Consider the following 27,100-nt stretch of genomic DNA (forward strand, 5'->3'; position numbering starts at 1 on the left):
CTTTTATTTATTTATTTAAAAGTACAAATTATAAAGTACAGAAAATATCAAGTTGAGCTTGTAGATCGGCTATTTATTTTACTATGGTTGAAATATGGCTTGAGTGGTTATGTCAAATGTACTTTTTCCCACGAAGTGAATACAGATACTCGGACCCCGACAACATTGCTTGGTTATCAAGCAAGAGGTACCCCAGAAGAATGGCAACATCTCCAGGCGCCATATTATAAATAAATAAGACCTCAGGGTATCAGAGCCTCCAGCCCCCTGCCAGGGGCATTGATCACGAGATGAGGGTAAAGTCAGCCGCTGTTTTATTGCACCACTCCCCTGGAAGGCAGTTTTTAATGCAGACCCATCTGCTCCATCAAAAAAAAAGGTCCCGGCGACAAAACGCAAAAGGTAGACTGTTTGAGATGCAGCTCACACGTTCCTCTACATCAAACGCCTTCTCCATTTTTCTGAATTAGCTTGATGGTGCCATCTGCTCACAGCCGCTGCCTCAATCTCTAATCTCTACCCTTCAGTGCTCTGCTCCTCGGCGGAACTCGGCACAGAGCTCCGTCGGGTCCACTGAGCACAGAGCTGATTGGAGCGTGTTAATATAGTGAACCACTTAAACCCTATATAGTTGACCGGAGACCCACACAGGTCTACACTAAGACCCCACACCACAGCTCTTCACCAAATATAGCAGACCTACACATTTACAATGTCGCAAACTTGTAGATCTGCTATTTTTTGAAGAATGTTCCCCTAATAGGGATGCTAGGGTTCAAGTAGTTAAAAATAGAGCATACTCATTGGCGCACAATTGCGCAGACTTTAATAATGTATGATATTAAATGGCTCAAGAATTTGGATGGTGACGGATACTTTCGGATAGTACTTACTAATCTCTCCAAATCCTGACCAACGATGCCAGCCTCAACATGGGCAGTTAAATTCTTCTCGTCAATCCACAATATGCGGTTCTGCAGATAAACAACAAAAAAGAGGGAAAAAAAATAGACATGACTGATGAGGTCATAAACTTTCATTACTCAGGCCTCAGCCAACATAGTTTATGCAGAGGAACATAAAAGAAAATCCCTTGAGAATGCCTTTTGAGTTTATCCAAAATGAAAAGCAGCCATTGAGGCCAACCATCTGATACAGGTTAGAAGAAGGAGCCGATATTAATGAAAACGTAGTTGCGCTGACAGTATATTCCCAATGCTGTCTTCTGCAATCTAAAAATGCCTTCACCTATTAAGTTACTGTCCTAAATCGCTCTCTAGTTACTGAGGCCTTATCTATACAGCAAAACATTTAAAAGTGTTCCTCAGTATTCATTTTTAACTCTGAGTGTACAAATCTCAGAGTTGATTAACACATAGTTGTATAGGAATACAATTGCTTTAGTGTTTGTTCAGTAACTGGGGTCTTCCCGTGTCTCCAGCTCTTTAGTAACTGGGGTCTTCCCATGTCTCCAGCTCTTTAGTAACTGGAGTCTTCCCATGTCTCCAGCTCTTTAGTAATCTACAAATTTGTATCTTGACCTGAAGATACATTTTCAGGTCAAGATACCAATTTCCTCCAATCAGGAGAAAGAACTCATACAGGATACAAAACAAATTAAATTGCAAGTGATGAAACACATGCTGACAAAATTGGAATTATTAAAAAACAAGCTGATAAATGATCCTCGATTGAATGGAACTGGTGTCCCACCTGAAAATGTTTATTTTATTTCTACTAAAGAGCTGAGAGACCAGTTACTGAACAAACATTCTAGTCAATACCAATGATTTGCGGAATATAGGGATTTACCCTTTTACCAAAATGTTTTTGTTTCAACCACAAAATAGCTTTCAAAGCACCTTTAAGCGAATGAGATCAAACATGTTTTTTGGGCAGATGGGCTGGTGGGGAGGTGACACAAGTTAGGCTCCTCAAGGTTAACCCCCATTTAACATTCAATCCCACAGAAACCACGCTTATATTAGACGTTGGGCACGAGGCCTACACCTACACAGCTTGAGCTTGGTTCACACCTGCAATCAATTATTCGCCAGAGGTAGTAAAGAGTGTGTTCCTGCCATGTTCCTGCTTTCATGTGCTTTCCTTGGAACTGTCTCACCTCTGACCCTTTGACACAGCACTCTGGTCACTGGTGTCAATGTCAGCTCCTTCCTAACTGGTCGGCTGCCAGTATCCGGGCAGCATTATATATCATGTCCCAGCATGCCAGATCAAAGGGCTATACTGTACTAGTACAATGTTTTTATCATGTCTGACTGCATTGTGTTAACTGTTGGAACTGCAAACAAAACAATAGGTCTGGCCAATGACAGGAGCATCATCAAGCATGATAACCGTCGCATTCACAATGGTACGGCAAACAACGGTTCAACAACAATTGTATAACAAAATGTAGGACCTCAGATACAGACAGTGAAAAATGAATAATGAAGCAAACTTTCTATGGCTTTTGACTGCAAGTGTAAATTAGTTGAAAAGCAATTCAGAGCAATTTCAAATATATTTATTTCTAGCATTTGAGTCATAAAAGTTTAATTCTACAATTAGTCGTTTATCCAATACACATCACTGTCCCTGACCCTGTTAACCCCCACTATCAGTCTGGGGAGAGCGTAGAGCAGGCGCGGAAAGTTCTTATAATGGCAGTGGGTGCCCTCCCGCTCCGCCCCCCAGCACTCGCTATTTCCGAACGCGCCCATTGTGTCAGTTGGTGCTTCAGCCCTCAAGCACCCCCAGACTCGACGCCGCTGGCGTAGAGACAATCACATCTTCTACGATACACATGGAGTAGCCATACGCTTCTTTTCACCAGACAGTGAGGAGGTCGACCGTAAAACATGGAGTAACACACTAATTCTCACAGCTCCACTACCTGCAGGAACATTTTAAAAATGCCACAACAGTCTCCATGGTGATGGGGTGAGCACAGTGCACACCCTCACACCCCACAACTGGTGCATTTTATACATACAGTCCAACAATTACCTACCATCTGTGAGGTATCCAGAGAGACAATTGAGCGGGTCTCCTCTTGGGGGCACTCTAGGGCACTAGAGACACTGGTTCCTCCTGGTTAAAAGAACAATGTGTGACAATATAAAATATTCATCACTTGACCAGCTGCATTTTTCAACAGGGCTTCTTAATTTGACATCTGCATTTTATAAAATGGCACTGCAAGCAATAGAATAGCCCGTTAGCTGATAAATTCATTCGTCATTCATAATATCTGTGATCAGAAAGCACTAAGGAGGAGACACAGACGAAAGCTCAAATATTTACATTCAGTGATAAAGAACATGTAAAACCACATTTACACATTATATAATGATTAAACCTTTTTGGAACTACAACAGAAACTCACCTCCATAGGGAATCACACAAACATTGTGTTTGCATGCCAGATCCACAATTTTCACCACATCACTGTGGCAGTCTGTGAAGGTATGCATTACAGTAGTGTAGTGAAGCACAGCAATAACATTGCATAAGATTTGCCATCACGTGACACAAATCATGACAGTGGCATTGACTTGGACCATATTGACAGGTCGGCCATTTTGCTCCAACATCATACTTGCATAAAAGCCAATTCAATTACAAGTAGTACTACTACAAGTAAGACGCGCAAACGCGGGAAGCGAACGCAGCTCGTGTGTGTGTGGTTGTGTGTGTGTGTGTGTGTGTGCTACAGCTGCGCCCTGTGTGTGTGTGTGTGTGTGTGTGTGCTACAGCTGCGCCCTCTGGTGGCGGGCGGGTGGTGTCACAGCGGGACACACACACAGACATGATCAGCAGGGTCTCATAGTAAGTGGCTCACTGCGTTCGCAAATACAAGTAGCAAAGGAAAAGTGACCCACAACAGTAAGACTATGGAAGACAATAAACATGCATAGAGCCATTAAAGTCGGAAGACAAGAAGACAAGAAGCTTCAAGGCAACGATGGCTGAGAGTTGCCTGAGGCATTCATTCTTGAGATGGAATCAGAAAGCATGAAGCTAAGGTCTCTGGGGTGAGATGTGCTGGATCAATATGAAGGTACTTGGACCAATCACAGCGCCCACATCCATTCACACTGGACTGGTGAGTAGGGGGGTATCCACCTACATGGATGTGCTTGAGTAGCCTCAAGCGCTTTGTGAGCCAGTGAGAAATGCCTCCACTCTAACACATTCTGCCGTCCAATTAAACACAAGGCTGTAGCCTGTGGATTACAGTTCAACAGAGTAACCCCCCCCCCCCCATTCTAAAATTATACAGCAGACTTTGAGCTACTACTCTGGAATGCAAATTACAGATCTCAAAAACTACAGGCTACACTGGAGGTGAAATTGCATGTGCATGCGTTGCATAGGCTTAAAAACCCCAAAATAAAATGCAAACAAACACAATTGGGACCTTCTCCGGTCGGCAAGCCAGTTGTGATTTCCTGCCCATTCTGGAGTCTGCTAATCAAGTTTCAGCCATTAGTCAAGACTCATTTGCATGATAAAATAGTGGCAGCCATAACGACAGCAAACCAATCTCAGGATCATAATTCATGGGTGGAACTGTGCTGGGCCAGAATGTGTAGTATTGGGTGTCAACCGTCCTCCCCCTGACGCTTCTTATTAAGGCTCCACTCATACATATTAATATCCCCTCGCCTCTGCAGAGATTAAACCCTTTAAATCACCTGAGCCAACAGGGAGATCAACTGTGTAGCGTGGCAGAAGAGATGAAAAAGAAAATGGGTCCAACAATAAGACAAAGAATAGAAAACAGCAATGACACAGATTCTGAACTCACTTGGCCACACGACGAGGTCTGGAACACGGCCAAATCTCCCCTCACGTAGAGCGAAGATCTCATGTACGCAGTGGCCTGTAGGACAATCCATAATCAAGGATCACAGAAGAAGAAATCACACAAATCTGAACATAATGATTTATAGTAGCATTAATAATTATGGAGTAAAGTCTCTACATGTGAGGCCACTCTTAAAACGAACTTCTACTTTATCGTACAACAGTCAGTGTCACTCACACAAAAATAACTGATCTCGAATGAGTTATTTTTGATGAGTGACGGCATCAAAGGGATTTGACTTGGACCAGCCCCTTCCCAGCATGCCTCACCGTGGGCCCGGAACACCCGGTCCTCTACATCTTGGGACAAGGGAATACCCATGGAATTTATATCTTCCACAAAGGCCTCGTTAAGGATGGGAGGCGATATGGCACTAGCATTCAGAACCGGCTGAAACAAAAGAAGGTATTGAAGCTTAGCTAACTAACTAGTGCTGTGATTTACAGACGATTCAGGGAATAAGCCTGATTTACACTCACTGCTGCTGGAGATTTATGCTGTAAACTGGCTCCAAATGTGCCTTCAAACCAGTCTTTCAGACTAGGCAGGATCATACCACTCACCCTATACCTAGAACATGTGGGAAACAAAACAAAAATGTTGCTACAAGATAGGGCTAGACAATCAATAATATTGATCTCATGATATTAGAATAGACAGCGTCCAGTATTTTCAAAGATTTCCAAAACAAACAAGGCGATTTACAGAAGTTCACAGAACTGCTATTTTTTCAAAACAAAACAAAAATGAATTGGATATTATCATAATATTAATATTGATATGTTTGGTCAAACATATTGTGATATTAGATTAGATATCACCAGCCCTACTATAACATTGAAGAAAAAAGATACCCAAAGTCAAGTTTAGTGTTGTATGCTGGTTATTGCTTGCACGAAGACAAAACCATATGTTCTAATTCCTTTGCTAAATGTGTTTCAGTGTGTGACTGGTCGAAGCCCTGTGTCTAATAAGAATGGAGTGTGCGGTTATTGGCTAAGCAGAGCTGAGCATCAGCGGCGGTGCCGTCCGTGCGATAGCTCGGAGCAGCCCTTGCGTAATTGAGCTGCTGGCACAGCCAGGGCCACCCCGTCAGGGGGACTGTTGTCTGCTTTTGTCCAAGCGACCATGAAGCACGCCCTATAATGAAAACAGCCTCTGTCACAGCGAGCTGAGGGGGAGAGGCAGGAGGTGGAGGAGAATATTCACTTCCATTCAGCCTGGGCTACTGTAATGTGGCCCACGTTGCTCTTCAGTTGAGATGGCCAGAGCATAAAAACGCTAAAACGCCGTTTTAGGTCAATAGCTAAACAAAAGAAAAGAAAAAAAGTAAAAGAAAAAAGAAAAAAGGAATCTATTTGCTTTGCAACATCCTGTTCCATTTGATGTATTACTCAAAATGCAGCTCGTCAGGCACACAGTGTATCAGATCCCTGTGTTTGCAGCCTGACAGGCAGGCCTGTCTGTTCAAGAAAACATACATCATGATTACAAAAACAAGACCCATCTCTGCTGGTGCCTCTGCTGCTGACAGAGATAAAAGGTGTAGAACAGAAGATGCCAAATAAAAAGAGCGATCCATTCTGGAACCATTGTTAACTGAAGCCAATTCTTCACAGTAAAAGCATTGGTGCTAGTTTAACTCGGAGTGCAAAATGGACTCAAATGGACCTTCTTTACAGGTCAACAGATGTTATTAGGCAATCATGGTCCATTTGGTCTATTTTTACACTCCGATATCTAAGATCACACAGAGGATATCCAAGATCACACAGAGGAGATCTAAGATCACACAGAGGAGATCTAAGATCACACAGAGGATATCTAAGATTACACAGAGGATTGTACTGCGTGTCACTACAAATAGGAGGAAATAGCTTTTGCCCTTGCACACCCACACAAACTGAAAACTTCTTCTTGGCTCTGGAGGGGATGTTTAATAACAGCTCCTAAAGATACATTAATAGTTAGTAACAGGTTCCATCTATTTTAAAGTGTATGAATGGGCTAAAGGGCACACCATCCTGCTGTTAGCAACAGAATAGAAGGGCTAACAATCAGACAGTGACCTTCTCAGTTGACAATGATCAATACAAATGCCAACCACTAGATGGCAGTAGCACCACATTCTTGTGAGTGTAGGAGAAGAGCAGTGGTTCCAGCACCATCATAGCTGGAAATGTGGCTTCTGAAAATGTATATTGCATACCTGGCTGGCTGCTAGTACTTTAGTGTGGAAATGCAGTAAATGTGTGCCTGGAATAAGGTTACAGTCAACAAGGTTGCATTTTTCACATCAAAATAAGATTAACAATGTTAGTCAATGATGTGGTATTAATGTCTTCATAAATCATTTGTTGCCTAAACATGTAAAATATATATATATGTAATAGCATAGTACTACCTTTTGCCAGTGAATTCAGCTTGACCCTTCTTGTTGAAGAGAAATTTAGAATCGCTGTAACCCCAGCCATTCCATTTCATAACCTCATGCCTGTGGGAAAGAAAGATTGGCAATGTTAAGATGATGGCTCATGCAGTTGGCACTGTTGCAGAGGCATGGAATAATAATAGCAGAAGTGAAAATGATACAAGATGCTATTGTGGAGGTCAATAATGTCAGGAGAATAATCAGTAGGCATGCTAGAAGCTACGGTGCAATGTTGTCATTGGTTAACAGGCCTTTTTAACCACGTGAACCATAGCGTCCCTATTCTGGAAAGGTTATAATAGGCAAACATTCAAATAATGCATCTCAACATTTATGATATGATATTTGGTGTAGAGGCCAAAGAATTAAGGGACCAAGTATAGGGTAGACCCCACTGGGGGACCCCAGTCAACAAAGTAAAAATGGGTACAAAGTACAAACTAATCACATAATGTCCATGACCTTTACTACCATTAAACAGTTTTCAAAATGCATCGGGCAATCAATATGCAAAAAATAAGAAAAATCTGAATCTTTGATAACTCTTTCCAGAGATTTTCATTTCATCTGGCTGTGAGTCATTCCATTCCCTTGTGGCAGAGATGGCTATTAGTTGGCAAGCGTACAGTGAGTCTGTGAGGTTGCAGATAGTTACACCTAGTAACTAGTTAGTTTACACTTGTGTAGTAGCTAGCATCCAGGGAATATGGTGCTATATACTACACAGAGCTCCACACGTGGACCAGTGGTGTGGTCTACCGTATACGTACATATGTAGTATACCGTGCCAAGGTGTTTGGAAAAAAGTGCATACTGTCTGCTAATCATTTCATTCGTTAATCATTTCATCCATTGACCATGTCCGAGCATATAACCTAACGTGCGCATGTCTCGCAGGGAATATGGTATACCGTCTGAAAAAACCCTAGACTTAGAGAGCACTGCTGGTAACCACAGCCTGTTGTCATGGCAACGTTAACGGCAGGAGCGGGAGAGGCACATTAAAACTGAGCAAACAACATAGCTAGGCTAGCCTAATCCACCAGAATACACACTTCACCACCACCACCACCACCCCCCCCCACTAGCCCTGCAGTGGGGGAAAACAATAATGATAATGGATCATAAGGCCACTGCCACAGTCAAATCTGGAGCGTGGATTTAACACGAGTGTAAATAAACAAGTATGCTAGAGCTGATTCGTTTATGGATTAATTAATTGTTGCATAATATTAGCGTTATGCAACTTAAAGCAGACAATGGTGTTGCTTGCCGAGAGCAACCGGTCTTCAGTGAGTGACACAGATGTACGACAGTCTATAATTAAAAAAGGCACTGTATTATCATGCCTGCTTTCATGTAAATGGGGAAGGCTAAATATAGCCTATAAACACTAGATTGCACATGCACAAATAAGAAACACTACTCTACCAGCATGCTCAGAGAGAGACCATAAGTCATGACTCACTTAGGATGGGATGTCATCATGGTGGCATAAAAGCAATGATAAAGATTAATCCCCGTCACTGCAGAGTTCACTATAAATTAGTGGCTGGAGCAGAAACAGAGACACACTGAATTATACTTTTCATGAATCCTTCCTTCCAATGATGCCCTGTCAGAGATGGTACAGGTGCTGACAGATAACTTATACGCAAAAGGGCAGCAAATGCACGGGGGGCGCATTGAATGTATGGTCAGCTTTTATCCATGGACAGGGATAGTGGTGTAGGACTAATTACCAATCAGTCACATACTGCTGGTCGTGACCTGATCTAAGGCTCTCTGACGGGACTCTTTTTTTGCCGAGCGTGGGAGTCCTACAAGTAGTAGCCGGCGCTTGTTATACAGCGTCGGCTACTACTAGTAGGGCAGGGACCGGGGTTATAATATAGCCTCACAAAAACTATGCCCAACCTCACAAAAACTATATGCATAAACCTAACCTTAACCTGCAAAACAAGCACCCCATCAGCGACCATAAACTCCCAGGCTCAGCAAAAAGGTAGTCCCGCTCTCTGACTGTGTCTTATTGTCACCGATATAAAGACAGAGTACACGTGTGTGTAACTTAAGTGTCGTGACTCACTCCAGTCATGCACGCACTGTTGATATATCACATTTTCTCTACACTTCCCATTAACCCCATCGGTGACTGGAATGCTCCCCTTAAAAAACACACAGTAACTGGAATGCTCACCTTAAAAACATGCTTACTGGAATGCTCGCCAACTGCTCTGTGGGGTGGTTCTTGAATTCTTGTAATTGTTTTACTAAGAATAAGATTATAAATAAGTGACGGTTAGCGGACGGTTAGCTCAACCGTCCGGGCACCTAAGCTGCTGGGCCAGCCTGGCGGCGTGGTGCGGGTTCGACTCCCGATCCCACCCGCTTTGCCGTGTCTTCCCGGCCATCTCTCTCCCCATTTCCAGTCAGTCTACTTTCAAACTATCAATAAAAGGCAGAAAAAGCTAAAAAAATATCTTAAAAAAAAAAGATGCCATTAGCAGATTTCTGCAAATAAAACACTCCATTGAAATGCATTGTTTACTTAAGTTAAGTTTAGGAATACCAGGCTGAGCAGTACTGCCGACTGTCCGCCCGGGGTGACTGTTTTCTGGCGAGCGTTCTAGTATCCACCCCAGCACCACAAATTCTCTAATAATCGTAGCATATGTACAAGTTCAGAACTCATCACATTGCAACGAATTGCGAACTTGTAAATCAGCTAAGCTATCTACGCCATACAATTAAGTAACATAGGCCTTAAGTGGTGGTTAATAGAGCACCGAAGTCCTGACATCATTCGCTTATCCCCTGGTTCAAGTTTCTCTCTATGGAGAATAACATGGGGTCATCTTAAAATAGTCTCATATAAGCATTATATAAGCACAATTTTTGTATTTTTCCAGTTTTTCATGCGTCTATGAGGTTACAGTACTTCATTAGACACCCTGGAGTCGTTTTTATGTGCAATAGTGTATTAACTTTGTATTTAGGGTTTCTTCCTGGAGAATGAACCTATGACAGTCGGGCCAATGAAATAAACAGTAATATAGTGAGTGACACCACACCACACTATCAGCCCCTACCCTAACCCCTCCCCCTTTATCATACAACTACAGCTGTGGGTGCTTCAGTTCAGGTGGATCACCACCCATCACCACCCACCAGGCATACCTAAGGAACTGGTGGGCGTGTCCACATAAAAACAATTTTAACAAATACTGTACACTTTTTTTGAAAATATTATACCTCCTTTTATAACAATAAGACCTGATGATCATGTTTTAGGGTGGAAGAAATCACGGCACGCCATCTTTAACTATTAAATTCAACAGCAGTAACATTTAGCGTTTTCTCAGTCAGTTGATTCTTCATATCCATATGAGTGAAACAGCCAGGATGATTTACTTATTTTTCAATCACAGTTCTTATATGAGGCGATCTAAAATCCACCTATGGGGATTACAATGCAAATAAAACGTACATGAACCCAGCGCCCTCTGCCGATATTGCCGTCAGACTTCGGTGCTGACAGTTCAACAGTGAACCTCAATGTTGGTTATAGGGAAGCAACACAGATAGAGTTTGAATGAGTTTCCCAGTCCAAAACTAGTTGCAACACAACTAGTTGCAACTTGCAACCACTTGCAACATTATCCCAAAACTGTGACGACCTGGAACAGGTCAAGGTCAAGTGATTGCAAGTTGCAATCACCGTGTTACAAATCATTGGTCGGCAGTACAAATTTGGGCTTTAGACGGATAAAAAGTCCAAGATCTGGAATATTGACTTTTGGAAAATATTTTTTTCCACTGCTCATTAACATTGATAGGAAATCTATTTTAAAAATATATTTAAAAAAGTGCAGCATTATGTATCTTTCACACTTGCCGTGATGGAGTGCCGTGATATTTTTCCACCCTAAAACATGTTCATCAGGTATTATTATTATATAATGATGTTTTTATGTGGACACTGCCACCAGTTAATTAAGTATGCCTGGTTTGCCTGGTGGGTGGTGATGAGTGGTGATCCATTTGAACTGAACCAACACCCACAGCTGTTTCACTGTTTTTTTCTTGGCACATTTGGCTGTCAAGGTTTCAACCTCCAGGAAGAAACCCTAAATACAAGACCCTGAAGACATCCCTGCACATAACAACCACACCAAGGTCTAATCAATTAAGTACTGTACTGTCGCCTCATAATCACATGAAAATAAATTACAGAAATCACGGCACCCCATCTTAAAAGTCTCAGCACCTTATAATAGGACGTGCCACAACAGTAGTCGGTAACTAGTTCAACATTGCTTGCTTTAAATTTAAACAGTTTCAAAGCACTGCATCAAAAGAACAAGTTCATGATTATAGAAAGCACTACAGTGAAGTGTGGTGGCAATTTGTAGCATGTCAACCATTGGCTATGGGTTCATCAGACAACAAAGCAATATACTGAAAGTCTCTGAAAAAACCAGAGACCACTGAAAAAAGTCATACCAGAGGCAACAGATTACCGTATGCAAACTTGTTTTTTAATCAACTCTCAAGACACGCCTAGTTCCCGGACGGTTAGCTCAACTGTCCGGGCACATAGGCCTGACTCACACCTTCACATCTAGCATACAACATTGATGTATGAAAGGGTTTGTTTTACATCTTGCCCCAATGCATTTCCAATGGAAGTCACATGGTTTGACACAAATGTGACTTCCATGTAAAGGTGTGAGTCAGGCCCTAGGCTGCTGAGCCAGCCTGACGGCATGCCGCGGATTCGACTCCCTATGGCCTTTGCCGTAGGGTTTTCCATTTCCAGTCTACTTTCAACCTATCAAAAAAGCCAGAAAAAGCCTGTAAAAATAACTTTTAAAAAAAAGACACGCCTAGTTGTCTAAAAAAAAACTTCTGGGAACTCAGATTATCTCAAAGGTTACATTTTAGCGACCCCAGTAAACTGGTGAATTATCAGGCTTCCCAGTACTAAAATGGGGGTTTAAAATGAACCAGGGACCACCACCCCAAGTTTGGAATGCCCTGACCCCTTCCCTCAAAAAATGCAAATCACTGGCATCCTTTAAAACAGGCCTGAAAATCCACCTTTCAGCAGGCCAAAAGGAGAGGAAATGATCACTCCCTTAGTCAAGTGACTACCCCCCACTTCTTCTGAAGTTTATGAACTCCTTCCTTTTTCCCCGAACCTGTACATGTCTTTTCAAATCAAAGTACAGTATAGAGCACAGTACACTACAGAGCACAGCACAGTACAGAACAGTACAGTAACTACTAACTATAACAATAAATATATAGTTGCACCGATCAGTTCACACAGGTGTGATTTTTATTATCGTTTGTGATGATTTACATTTTGTTTTTATTTTTCATGTGATGATTATGAATTGAATAACCAGGACCTGAATGGAAACTAGACTGCAAGGACTTTTTTCAGTGATATCCTTAAAGTGTTTGACTGTACTCTGTATGGTTTACATTTCTGACTGACTAAGTATTCAAGCAATGGGTAGTGGGCACATTTTCTAATAATGATGACTCAATCAGGCAAGCTTACCCTACCCCATTCTAGGTCCCTTTTTTGTAATTTCTAAACCTCAGACTTCCCAAAATATGCAAAACTTATAACAGAGGCAACAGATTACCGTATGCAAAAAATATATATCAACTGAATGTAACTCAGAAGGTTAAATTTTAGAGACCCCACTAAACACTAAACAAGAAAAGTAGCATTTCCACAACTGTCCAGACACCACATAAAGAAAGGGAAAAAACAGGGGGAACGTTTAACTAAACTAAAGCATAATCAATTCAAAATATTATATAGTTTGTTTTGGCGACTGTAAACAATGGGCCCTTGATCCAGCCTTCTCCACAATAAAATGGGCCAAATCATTTTGGTGGAATAGACTGTATCTAGACTTTTTTAATATCAGAATTTCATGTCGACCAGAACAAGGTGTGTCAATTCACAATGGGAATTCCTTATTCCACCAGCTGTGTTTAAATAGGTTATTTTATAAATTAAACTGTTTCTTTACTTTTATCTGAGGCTGACACTAGATGTCAGTGCAGCGTGGTCACTTCTTCCCCTCAAAAAGCGCCTCATAGGTTGAAAGTCAGACCACCATCTCAGCCAATCAGAATATCAGATTCAGATCAGTTTTAAAGATGGAAAAGTTTTTAGGCCTACTAAACTTTTGGTGAATTTTCTAAATTCAATAAACACACGTCGATGTGCAAATAGTTAAAGTAAACAAATAAAAGCAATAATAGATGTAAGTGCACTGATTTACTAAACACGATATAAATAATTAACAGAATATCACATAACCCTTAGTAGTAGTAGTAGTAGTTACAGTAGTAGTAGTAGTAGTAGTAGTAGTAATAATAACATGCCAGTCTGTGAACTGCCACTTGACTGAGAAACAATCAATGCGTCTATTAATATTGAGTTCAATTTGGAATTGCAAAGATGAAGCAAGTCACTTGAATCCGCAACTACTCTGTATCTGTTACAGAACGAGAAGATGAAACATAACTGGCTAAGCAGCAACACAATTCAAACTACAACGTAATAGTGTACCAGTACCTCAAAGTAACAAAGGTGAGTAACGTTAGGTTAGATATTCATCGGTAAACGATCAAATGGACACTGACACTAGTCACTGAACGTTAGCAAGGGGTCCAGCCGCACCCACTTCACAGTGAAAGTGGATGAATGGTCACTTGTGTTTGAGCTAACGGGCTAAAGGCTAACCGATTTTTGCACTGAGCTGTCCCAAGTCGCAACAGCTAAGCTTGAAACAAGAGGGGACAAGCGGAATCAATGCATGACATCACACTTGTGATGAAGAATCGTTAGAGCTAATTCATAAATGATGTGCTAAAGACTCCACACATCTGCATCCACCGCTTCCTCTTTACCTCCTCCTTGGCACTGTCCTCGTACTGCTGGCGACATTTGGCTTGTTTTCTTCTGCCTTGCACTCAACGGCTACCACAGCCGAACCTCCATCCACAGGTCTCTGTTGTAAATGTCCTGCAATGATCCTCAGTCTTTGCTGTGCTTTGATCCGCTGGCTGTCGGTGTCGGAGCTGCCGTTTGACGCCATGCTGCTTCCGTGTTTGTGAAGGGAGGGAGCGTCTGTCAGAGGTTAGCGTACTGGCCTGAGGTACTCTCATACTGTGTCCCGTCATGCATTGCAATTCATACTCTACTTAACGTTTCCAGGCTACTCCAGTCCAAATCTACTGGGATGTGCGAGTGTGAATGATACTAAATATTCAAATCGAATCCACAATTTAAGTGCCATGCAGTTTGGAATGTTGATGTTATAATGATGTAATTCGCCTAGAATTTAATTCACCATATAAACTAGTCTTCATAAAATCCTGAAATGTTACATGTATGCTTGCTCAACTTTACTACTGAAATGTGCAGTTTATTATTAAATATGCAGCATATTGATTATATTTAACTACAATGGAAGTTATGGAACCAAAGCTCTGTCTGTCTGTCTGTCTGTCTGTCTGTCTGTCCCACGTGAAATTGTGCAATGCTCTCCTTGCATCGTGGCAGTGCTATAATTAAACTGTAGCCTTACTAGCATGTATGAAACTGTAATTTCGGGTGTTCTGGTGAATCAGGCTTGCTATACTAGCATTGGAAAATGATGGGTAGGCCTACAGTTTCAGCCATTAAAACGCAAAACGTAGGCCCACCGAAATTGATTTGATGACTGAAACAATGTAAGACCCATCTTTAATAATAACCATTCATTATTTAAGTGGACATCAACATGATTACATGCACTGCAATCACCTCCCCAGAAACGTTTTAATATAGGCCCTAGCCCTAGTGGATGTAAGTTCCTGTGTTATGGTGAATTGTGGGACTTTGATACCAAATTCAGGGGAAATCCAGGAGACATGACAATGCAGGACTCGGAGTCCAGCAGGAGGTGTGGTCTGCGTGTGATCCAGGAGTGTTGGCCTCTTCTATGTACAGTTGGTGCAATATCCCAAGAAGAACCATATTTATAATAGATAGATAGATAGATAGATAGATAGATAGATAGATAGATAGATAGATAGATAGATAGATAGATAGATAGATAGATAGATAGATAGATAGATAGATAGATAGATAGATAGATAGATAGATATAGATAGATAGACATCCGCCCTCAGAGACAAACTTATTACTAAGAGCATTAATTATATTATTTTTATTTGTTGAATAGTCTGAAGCAGAGCAAATCCTTAACCCCTTTCACTTCTCTGTTTACCTTCTGCCTCACCTCCACAGAGTCACGTGACCAGTATGACTACTGTTTCCATATGGCACACAGTAATGATGCAATACAGAGGTTTATAAATCAATTAAATGCAGCAAGGTTGCCAGCCCATTTACCATCGTTATAATACCAGTATAGAACCTGCAAGAAACACTTGTTACACTTGAATCAGGCTATTGTTATCTTTATTTCACAAAACATTCAAACTTGACAGAAATCATACTATATCAATGTTGTGAAATGATGGTAATCCAGACTCCAGGTGTTGTTTCCCCACAGGCCAAGGTATTAACTCACAAAACAAAGTTCTGTAATGCACTGACTGCAAACAATTAGAGTCTAAGCGTATCACAGAACTTTATTTGGAAAGTCAGTGCCACCTCATTGGTTTGTCCTTTGTGCAGGCCATTGCCACCTCACGAGTCACGACTCAGTGCTCCTTTAACCTGTAATAATGCACACAAAACAAAACACTCCTGATTTTTATTGAACCCCATAGACAACTTTAACTTTATTATGTAAGCAATATGTTTTCAACTCAACCTTGTCACAATTCAACCTTCACACTGAGTCACCAAAACGTGAATGCTTTGACTTTAATGACTGAATGTGAGACAAGTCTTTACTTGACCCATATACACAAGTTAAGGTACTTTACATCTTCTATAGTGATTCTTGTACATTATCCCCAATTACTAATAATTAGATAACAAAATGGTTTTGTAGTTGACCAGAGAGCTTGCCATATCATAATTATGCTTACTAATTCAACAATGATCACCTTCAATGCTATAAAGTTAACATGTAGGTCAGTGTCTCTAATCGGTGGACTTCTTAAAAGCACATTTGGACATTTTACTTTGTAGGAAATCTTACTCAAAGAGTAGTATGCCCTGGCCTTGTGTATATGATGATCCTATACCTGTTGAACTTTAACAACTTTCTGAATTGAGTAATGGAGAATGGACTCTCCCCTAACTTGAATAAACGTTATAACTTAAGTATATGCATGCAAAATGAGATATAGATATTGAGTTCTGTATGTTTAAAGGTAGTGGGGAGACTCAGCAGCAGTTATTGGCAACAACTTTTTAAAAGTGCAAATAAGGCAGTGAAACAAACAGTGCTATGTTCAAGTCATTATTGTGACAATATATTTGTATATGTAAAAAAGAGAAGTTGTGTTTTATACTGTACCTGATAGAGGTAGACGCAAGTGACCAGCTGCAATCCAAGCACGAGGGAAAATAGTATGGATCATAAAATGCAAAAAGAAAAAGCTATCTGAAAAGTATTTGTCCGTTATAAGCTAACAGTCACAAGGCTGTTTTTACATCGGTTGATGTTCGTCTGTGGACTTGCAGTATACTAACTGTAAGGTGCCTTATGCCGCTTTTACCTTTCTTCTTTCAGTACTGTGCAGTTCACTATCTGCAGCTGGAAGAATGTCGACGTGGAGCTGCCAAACGTGAACGCGTGTTCATGAACGCGCTTGAGGGAGAGAGAAAAAAAAGTATTTTTTAGTGTAATTTCACGCAGTGGCACAGTGGGCTGCACCAGTGTGAGGATATTTACACATAGGTGCAAGAGCAAGTACTTAAGTGCTCCTAAAGTTATTACCTCGACAAAGTCGACATCTTTCAAATGCTACTTCATAACGCAATTCAACTTCTTGTTTACGCCGAGGTGCGAGAATGTTTGGTATTATATAGAACCACATTGCAGCCAGGCCTATCATATCGACACGATCGAGAGGCCATGTGAATTCAGAGCAGACTAATCGAACAGAGCGCTGTTGGGGGGGGGTGTCTATTTTAGTCATAAACGTATTTTAAAACACATAATGTGGTCTATTTAAAACCAAAGCCTCTATTTACATGTTTGCCATTAATGTCTGTCTGACTGTGACTGTGCCTGTGACGCAGATCGGGTCGTACTGATGCGTCTCCACCCACCCTATGCCTATGCTGGTCTCCACACATGCAGGCTAACATGATCTGTGCGGGACATTGGGGCCCCAGGGCCCCAGACAGTCTCCATGTCGAGTCATGGCAACCAGAGGGAGTCGCTATACACCAGACAAAATTGTGTAGTGCACTGCAGTGCAGACCTATCTCGACATTTTGATGCACAGATAGGCTATATATGCCCATGTACGTAGCTATTAGCTAAGCATAGGCCTAGCACATCATCGATGGCCAATCAACCTAACTAGCTGTATTAAAAACCGAATAGCAAGGGGTTAAGTGGGTTTCAATTTAGGTCTCAATACCTCAATACTGCTGCCTACATATTAGTTTATTCCTGTGTAGTGTAGGCCTGTATACACATTATTTAGGGGTATGCAGGTTTAATGTTTGTTTTTAGTTCAATGTTTGTTTTAAAAACGCCATTAACAATAAAGAGAATTTAATGTTTGTTTTGTCACCGTTTGTTTTACATCATCATTACCTAATCATCATCACCTAATCATAGCAACGACTTAGAATTCCCTTCTCGATATTGTAAGATAAGAGCGCCCCTTATTTCACACGGGTGTGATTTTTTTAAACAAATATCCTACATCTAAAACTATATGCCTATGAATTAATACATGTCTTGTTAAGCAACTTTTTGTGTTTGTGACCTGATACGATTCAGTCACAGCCCAGCCTAGTGGACTACGCGTGCACGCACAGCCCTTATCGCCTCATAGGACGTTGAAGGGGACGATCCCAGCGCTGTTCTTCAAGTGAGCGCTTGACTGGCTGCCGCAACTTGTGGGCAGGGCCATCATGCTGCTTGGGGTTTTCCGTCATTTTCAATAGAGATTAGAAGGAATATTTCTCTCATCGCCAAACGTTGTTCCGCTGGCTGGACTTCTTGCTTTTAGAGTGATCACGATTAATTCACGTGGAACTGAGGAATACAAATACATTTTTTTATCATAGAGCGTTTCTCTCCGTGAGAACAGATCTCCACAATGATGGAAATTACAATACATCAACAGGTAAGTCTTTATAATCTCTTATTTAATGTGAATAACATTTGATATATGTCGGATGTTTTATATATGGTTGTTGATAATAAATAATCGAATTAGAGAGATTTCTACGTACGACATATACATATAGGCCAGATAAACTTTTTGTTATATTTGGGGCATATTTGATATACTAGCATAGAGCCTACTAGTGCATAGTCCGGATGCTGCGTAACTTTACGCTATTACAAAACATAATTAGGCCTAGTCTGACGTAGATCATATGATAGGCTATAAATGATTTTCAAAAGAACTGTTAATGTCCATCTTATGATCTTACGTTCAATTCTGCAAGTCATTGAAGACTGGACTGTCGGGTTTACTTTACCCGGTAGGGGGGGGGAAACTTCGTAACTGTCAAGTTTGATTTCTATATATGTAATGATACACTATCTGTCTGATATAAAAGCAATATAATGGATCAATGTAATTTAGCCTAGTTAGTTAGTAAACATCTTGTGCTTTCAAAGCTTTCTCTTGTCTGGGCATGTTGTCCGTCAACACCCCCCCCCCCCCCCCCCCCCTTCACGTGACCGTGTCTGTTCACTTGTTCAGGCCACCTTTGATCCATTCTGAACGATTTGTTGTTATATAGCCTAGTCCAGAGGGCCCACCGTATGCTGTCTTCCTCCCGAAAGCGCATTATTAGATAGAAGGAAAAAAACACTAGTGTATTTGTGAAAACTCATCTTTCTTTAATCACGTGATTCCAGAAAGGATGTGATGTCGTTTTTTAAGGCTGTAATCTTGCTTTAATATAGGCTGGGCTAGAGTGTTTTCATACTTCAAAATACATTTTCAACAGTTTTATTTAGTCTGTTTTGAGATAGTTAATAAAAGTTGATTTAGATTGTTCGGGATTGTTCTTGAACATGTGAGGTAGCCTATTTCATCATCCTTGGTTAAGGGTGGATGTCCTCTGAATTCTGATGAATGGATGTATAATAAACTACTCCCTGAACCCTTTCAAATGCCCTTGTGTTTTTCTGAAGGGTCAGGTAAATGAACAACCCAGTGTACAAAACCAGATTAGAATCTCTCAGAGAAGTATGTTTGGCCTGTTTCATGAGTGACAAGTCTCAAGTCTTTACTATTTTAATTTCTATGACGTGCCAACCTTTTTTTTAAACAATTATATTTTTTCATCCTGTAATCCTGTATGTTCAGTACTCGTTGTTTACTTTGCCTAAATGTGGCGTCCAGGAAACTGGAAGGTATTTTCACAAGACAGTTTCCTTGTTCTCTTACCAGTTGAACTTGTCAGTTGTCACAGACAGACACCTGCTTTCATAGTCAGTTCAGTGTCTTAAAACAATACGTAGTAGTCCTACGTACCTTGTTTTTAGTAGGCCTATCAGCAATAGACCTAGTGAATTTAGCATTTCTTTCTTTGCAATTCTACAGTTATAAACATAACACCATTATTACACACTCCCTCTCAAAACAGACCCCTAACAAGTATGAAGTTTACAACAACAAGGGGCTCAATGAAACTTTCCTTACGTAACTGGGAACTGTCTTCTTTGGGAATGCATTGTTTTCAAGGTCCCTCGTATGACTTGTGAGATGAGCTTGTGAGCTGTGACCAATGGACACAATGTGGGTTTTCAATATAGAAAACAGGGCTGACCTCAAGAGGTGCATTTATCCAGCTCCTTAAGACATTATAGACCACTTCCTCATACCTTCGGCAGCCATAATGTCTGGTTGTAGTCTTACCTCTCACCCGGTGAGTATGATTTACAGTAGACAGCCATAGGGACGTTTAATCCTATAGTGGTCCTGGGACTGATACAGCCTCTGATGCAATACTGAGGTAAAGAGGGTTAGTGGCTTCTTATTTTGCTCTGCCGCTGTTGCAGTAACAACTTCTCTGATAACCATGCCTTTAAATAAGTATGGCTGTGTGAATGTTTACCAAAACGTGTTGCTTTTTCAACACTTCTTTTCATGATTCAACACACTTCAGCTATATCTTGGTTTATAATCAAAGGTGAGAGTGAGAGGTGAAAACTAGTCATATAGGCTTTCTGAGTCTTACTGTATATCCAGTAACAGTATATTTTTTTGGCTCCATACTAATGTTGATAAGACTAGTACTTTACAGTAGCCTACATCACCCCAATTTCACATCCTGTTCTTGTAATTTGTTCTGCTTTTGGATTTTCTTTTGTCCTACTTCCTCCACTCTGCTCATGTGACTTGGCAGCAATACAGTAGTACTTAGCCTATATTTTTTCTCTTACTTAACCAAATCTAAGTAATAAACCAGGGCTGCACGATAAATAATAATACTCGTTATTTTGTACTTATAATTTGTAATTGTACTTGTACTTAATTATGATTGGTAATGAGGATCATTGGTGGTCATTAATTTGTTTCTTAATCTTAACACAATGTTGCTCATTGTGCTTATTGTCATCTTTGGTAAAATGGTCTCTATACTGGCCTCTGATTTATTCTGTATCTGTGTGAGCCTCATGGATGGGAAGATGGGTGTACAACTGTACAATGTTCTGGTTCCTATTGTGTAATGATAAGGAGACAGGGTCAAGGTGCAACAGCTGACCAAATAACATTTATTAATCACCATGTTTCAACATTACATAATTTCTTTTTATTATACTCGATTAATTGTGCAGCCCTCCAAGTCCCTACAATAAACTGTCACATGGTCAGAGGTTTTCTTGTGACCTAATATGCAGGGTTTATGCAATCTCCAAGGGCCCGTGTGGAAGGTTTCCTCCATACGGTTTGCGTCATGAACGTTAAGAGGCCCAAGGGAAAGAGACAGAGTATAGCACTGTTTATCTTTGGACATTCCTGTCTTAAAAGACACCGCACAGCTTTCAGTGAACAAGTGTTATGACAGGAAATTATATTAACATATTCCCACTGCAGTTATGCTTTGTTGTAAGTCATCATATCAAATAAATAGTATGAGTGGGAGTAGTAACGTGAAGCGTTTGATCCTAGTATTAACTCATTTGTTTTTATTAACTCTTGTAGATATTTAAGATTTGTTTGTAGCTGTATGAAAGATAAATTGGGTTATGAAATGCAGTATTACATTGCAAAACATGAATCATTTGAGTTTCCAGTGTAGGCTATATGTTGGACCTATCTGGAAACTACACACTACACTGAAAACTCACCAACTTCAGAAACTTGTTCAAATGCAGATCATGAGGATTTGAATGGGTACAGGCATAAGTTCCGACATACTAACAGTCCGACAGTCATTAATCCGACACCCTACCCCAAACCCTAACCTAACCCTAACCGCAAGCATGTCAGACTTTTGGTGTGTCTGATAAGCGTACACACTTTGAGTAAGGAACTGACAAATACACTCCATTGGAGGTTTTAAATGTAACAAATAAATTAAATGGTTAGTGTCACTCCTCTACTGCGCGTACAGTATATGAATAATCATTCAATTCCCTTTGCTCTCAGAAACAGTAACAAGTGTGTGAGAAGGCACGTCTCTTCCTGGTGTGTGATGGTGAGATAGGAAACAGAGAAGTACATCTATTATTCACGTGGCGTCTTCCTCATGACATTAATGCCCAGCATTGTCGTCAAAGAATAGATACCAAGGGATAGGGTGTGGCAGGTGCAGTAGCCAAGCTTCACAGCAGGGACACTCTTGTTCCAGGAGCGATCGCATTCTCACTGCAGGATAGTGTGGCTGCAGCAGCATGTGATGCTCCAAACCCTGTCTCATTTTCTGTGTCTTTTCCAGGGCATGGAGCTGATTGACATCCTGTGGAGGCAGGACGTTGACCTGGGAGCCAGACGAGAGGTGTTTGACTACAGCCACCGGCAGAAGGAGCACGAGTTGCAGAGACAGCGTGAGCTGGAGGAGGAGAAAAGACTGCAGCTGCTCAGGGAGCAAGAGAAGGCCCTGATGGCACAGCTACAGCTGGACGAAGAGACAGGCGAATACATACGGCGCCCTCCATCCAGTGACCCGCCACTGTCAACCACACCTCTAGAGGTACCTGCACTTGGCCATCATTAGTCATGTATGTCAGCACTGGGCCACTCCCCACCCACCTCACTTGATTGGGTGTAGCTCTGTGGTAGCATAGGTAATCGCCTCACCCTGTGTAATTAGGGAAACAGGTGGGTCTGTAGTTTTGCATTGCCGTGTTAAGCTCTTTAGAAACTCCTCCATGAGTTTTATGGAAGACGGGTAGGTAGGTAGATAGATGATTTATTTGTATGAATAGGGTTACCTATACAGTATACGATACCATTAACTTAACTCAAATATCCTCCATTGCAGAATGTCAGCTTCACAGAAGGGGATGGCGAAGCCATGTCCTTTGATGAATGTATGCAATTGCTTGCAGAGACATTTCCCCTGGTAGAAGAAACAGAGGTAAGGACATTGACATTACACCTTTAAGTATGATTCTTCTATGGTATGCCGTGTCTAAAAGTCTAATCCGGTGTGTTTGCAGAACACCTCTCCTTGCCTGGACACCACCGTAGCTCCAAACCCCAACAGCAGCCAGATCATGATGTCCCCAGAGCAGCAGGGGCCCCTCTCCCCATCGCCCGTCCTGTCACAGAGGACCCCCCCAGATTTGGAGCAGGCCTGGATGGAGCTTTTGTCCCTACCTGAACTGCAGGTATAATACCAGCCTCAATGGCGCAATGCTTTTTAACCTCAATGGCAGGGGCCAGACATTACAGGACAAACTCAACTGTTGTTTGCCTTCCCCTGATGTGTGAATGAGGTCTCTCATATACAGACACACAGTGCACCCAGTAATTAGGTTTCATATCTGGGATTAGCCAGAATAGTAGAGGTGGGGTGGGTGCTTCCATGGTGTGTTGAGTTCAAGTAGCCTTGCCTGGCACAACCTTGAGATAGCTTTTGACGTCATCAGAGTAGGAGTGGATAGTCAAAAATGTTGTAGGGGTTGAGGAGAAACCAAAGATCACTGTTGTAACGTGATGGTCCTAGAAAGGCAAGTCTATAATCATTTGAATTTGACAAAAGATAAATGATTACATGAAAAATGATTTACACAGTGTAAATTTAACTCTAAATGAATATGCAGGGGTTTGCTGTGTTATTAGCAAAAACAGGTTTCGTCACAAACGTAACAAATTCAGAGGATGACAGACTCCATCGGTTACTACTGCAGGGTAGGCTAATTGAGAGACATCCCCATGGTCCTGCTGAGGGGGCACATTATGTGCCAGATTTACTGGTGTTGAGCTCTCATCTTTATACATTTCTGATCATCATCCTTCATTTCCGAGTTGTATTTCGACATCATTACAGTTGGAAGAGTCATGTCCAAGAGTAACAGCATGCTGATTTATTTGAACGCAACTGATGGAGGGGCATTTCAAACCTTTGTATTTAGTTGGAATAGTGTCATTTGTCACTCCAACTTTTCAACGTTTAAGACTAGCAGTTTGGACTATAGCATCATATTAGAACCACACCAGTGTACATATAGTTCTCTGGATCCAAGTGTCACAAACCGAATGTCTCGCGAACTGCTATCATCCAGTATTAATTATTCCTCCTCTTTGCCTGTAATATTGTCAAAAGAGATCTACAGTGTGCATTAATCCAACCCCACCACGCAAAATGGGCACTGTATGAATATGGCCAGTAGTGGTCATTCTTGAGCTGCTTCAGCATCTGGGTTATTTTTGTCTTGGAGGTCATGATGCATGTCAACTTCTAAAGTGCACTGTGGGCATCTTTTCCTTAAATTGTATTGATTTTGGAGGAAAGTTATCAGGTACTTTACATTGAATAAGACAAAACAGTTTAAACAACCCAAAGGATTTCATTACAATTTCAAGGATAGTCAGAATTTGTATTGGGTGTACTTAGAAGAGACTAAGCAAAATAACCTGTACATGACCCTGTGTATCCTGTCACTGTGGTTAGATTACATTCCAGAAACTGCTTGCATTAATAATACTTATTGCATATATACATTAACCCACTTTTGACCTTTTGTCATTTTCATTCATGACAAGTGTGGTTATACTGTAGATGTATATGTCTTCAACCACACAGTACCTTTGACAGGCTGGCATCAGAACTGTTACAGTATAACTACATTGGTTGATGTCCTTTGTTTTAATTATCAATCTCTTTTCTTTCTAGCATTGCATTAATATGCAAATGGAAGATACACTGGAGACGACAACCTATCTTCCTACAAGCAGCCCTGAAGAGCAGGATCCAAACTACAATTTTTACCCACTGTCTAATCTCACAAATGTGAGGTCAAGCACAATAGATGTTTGCCCCCCTGAATATATTAATACATTTGAAGGGACCTTCTCTAATGTTGCCCTACCCAATCAGATGACCACAAAAGCTCCTCAATTAAACTTGAATGGAGAAGCTTTCTGCGACATACTACTTTGCCCCAACCCCACTCCAAATACAGAGGAAAGCAATGCCCTTGAGGGGAATGGAGGCAAAGCTTTGGCTGCTATACCAAACAAGCCTCCTTTTAAACCAGACATACACAACCTCTCACCTAGAGATACATTTAATGGTTGTAAACAGGAAAGTACGTCAGAATTGCCAGATTCCGATTCTGGAATCTCGCTGAATACAAGCCCTATTCCGAGTTCCCCAGAGAAATCTATATATGATGATGGTTCCTATGGCTACAATGACTCAGATATGGACGAAATAGACTTCAGTCCCGGGAGTGCTGAATCTGACTATTCAGAGATGTTCTCCTTGAATTTCCAACCTGATGGATACCAGCCCAATGCTTCTAACTCAACAGGACTGCTGAACGAGGGGCAGGAAAAGAATCCCAAACATTACAAGACGGAGCTGGTAGAGGAGACTGACCACAGCCAAGCTCCATTCACCAAAGACAAGCAGAAGAGACGGTCCGAGATGCGTCTCTCCAGAGACGAACAGAGGGCCAAGGCCCTCCAAATACCGTTCACTGTGGACATGATTATCAACCTGCCTGTGGACGACTTTAACGAGATGATGTCTAAGCACCAACTCAATGAGGCCCAGCTGGCGCTGGTCCGAGACATCCGCCGCCGCGGGAAGAACAAAGTAGCTGCCCAGAACTGCCGCAAACGCAAGATGGAAAACATTGTGGGGCTTGAGTACGACCTAGACTCCTTGAAGGAGGAGAAGGAGCGCCTTCTGAAGGAAAAGAGACAGAATCACAGCAGCCTGCGGGAGATGAAACAGCAGCTCAACACTCTGTACCTGGAGGTGTTCAGCATGCTAACAGATGAGGAGGGGAAACCCTACTCGCCATCAGACTACTCCCTCCAACAGACCCGAGATGGCAGCGTCTTCCTAGTCCCTCGCATAAAAAAGACACTCGTCAAGGCGAAAGACAAGCACTTATCTACTTTATAATATGGTACTGCATTATCATCATAGTAACAATACTATGCAATAACTTTGTAGTAGCTCGGCTTTAAGCGTAATAGATCAGCAGAACTATTATATAGTTTTTGCTTACTCCTCTTTAATCTTGTAATATTTTTGATATTTTACTTTTGTACTGCTTTCTAATATGCCCAGAGATTCTTTTACCAATATTGTTTGTAAATAAACATTATTTGCTATTGAGATTGAGAAAATATATTGTACAGTATATATATATATGTGTGTGTTTTAGTATGCTAATGATTTTTGTTTCAATCACTGTTACTTATCGTTTTATAAACTTTATATTTTGATTTGCTCCCATCTTTTTTTAAATCCTGACTTGTGCTTTTCAATAAACTATTCATATAGCCATTTTGTCTCCTTTTCTGTGTACTGTACATTGTGTGATTTAGTGTAGCCAGCCACAGCTTGTAGATTGATGCCAGATGGACATAAGGTTTGAGGAATGGTTACATAACTTACCATGTGCTTCTTTTTTTTGTTTCAGCCACTATACCATGTGGCTGGTAAAATAGACACGTACAATGCAATCCTACACAGAATCTGAGACAAAAATAGCAACATTCCAAGCTTTAGCACATTTCTCAATCACCACCACCACTTTGAGCTATAATCTCAAGACAACATTTTCAATTTAACTGAATCGAGTCGAGTTTATACAGTGCACTAAACCTAACATATGTCCAATTAGTCGTAATGGGAGGCATCCTTTGGTTAGACATAAGGTTGGTGAGGGGTGCGTTAAAGCGACTGGATTAAGGTTGGTGAGGGGTGCGTTAAAGCGACTGGATTAAGGTTGGTGAGGGGGGTGTTAAGGGTTGGGAGACTGCACCCGTTGTAATACTATAAACCCCCAGTAAGCCCTATAACATTTATTCCCTCCAAGGAAATCACACCCACTGCATTCATTATGTTGCACAACAGCAAACACAATGGTTCAGCTATGCCTATGTGCAATACACTCCATGTGAATCATGCATGACAACTTCACAATAGCTCATGGACAAACCCATTCAAAAGCAAAGCCCTGCAC

At 41.2% G+C, this 27,100-nt stretch overlaps 2 protein-coding genes across 2 annotated transcripts in view; one reads left to right on the forward strand and one right to left on the reverse strand.

The window, feature by feature from the left end:
* The window catches only part of agps (alkylglycerone phosphate synthase), a 36,874-nt gene extending 22,420 nt beyond the window's left edge, over positions 1 to 14,454 (reverse strand). The window contains exons 1-8 of the mRNA XM_083775941.1: positions 14,247 to 14,454; positions 7,278 to 7,367; positions 5,353 to 5,443; positions 5,143 to 5,263; positions 4,814 to 4,888; positions 3,389 to 3,460; positions 3,014 to 3,093; positions 894 to 974 (exon numbers count right to left, since the gene is read on the reverse strand). Of these exons, the coding sequence (XP_083632067.1) occupies positions 894 to 974; positions 3,014 to 3,093; positions 3,389 to 3,460; positions 4,814 to 4,888; positions 5,143 to 5,263; positions 5,353 to 5,443; positions 7,278 to 7,367; positions 14,247 to 14,434 (798 nt within the window). The 5' untranslated portion in view covers positions 14,435 to 14,454. The remainder of the gene's footprint in view (positions 1 to 893; positions 975 to 3,013; positions 3,094 to 3,388; positions 3,461 to 4,813; positions 4,889 to 5,142; positions 5,264 to 5,352; positions 5,444 to 7,277; positions 7,368 to 14,246) is intronic.
* A 3,967-nt stretch (positions 14,455 to 18,421) lies between these two features.
* On the forward strand, positions 18,422 to 26,418 carry nfe2l2a (nfe2 like bZIP transcription factor 2a). Its single transcript, XM_083777035.1, has 5 exons — positions 18,422 to 18,608; positions 22,387 to 22,641; positions 22,933 to 23,028; positions 23,111 to 23,281; positions 24,790 to 26,418. The coding sequence occupies exons 1-5, from the start codon at positions 18,582 to 18,584 to the stop codon at positions 26,029 to 26,031; spliced, it is 1,791 nt and encodes a 596-aa protein (XP_083633161.1). The 5' UTR covers positions 18,422 to 18,581; the 3' UTR covers positions 26,032 to 26,418.
* Positions 26,419 to 27,100: the final 682 nt, after the last annotated feature.

Source organism: Protomyctophum parallelum (assembly GCF_964188405.1).
Source record: "Protomyctophum parallelum genome assembly, chromosome: 11".
Lineage (NCBI taxonomy): Eukaryota > Metazoa > Chordata > Actinopteri > Myctophiformes > Myctophidae > Protomyctophum > Protomyctophum parallelum.

Bases quoted from the DNA above. Each gene is read 5' to 3' on its own strand.
- nfe2l2a (XM_083777035.1), top strand. From the start codon at position 18,582: ATGATGGAAATTACAATACATCAACAG. The intron at 22,642-22,932 runs GTACCTGCACTT...CCTCCATTGCAG, and splicing joins TGTCAACCACACCTCTAGAG to AATGTCAGCTTCACAGAAGG. The intron at 23,029-23,110 runs GTAAGGACATTG...GTGTGTTTGCAG, and splicing joins CCCTGGTAGAAGAAACAGAG to AACACCTCTCCTTGCCTGGA.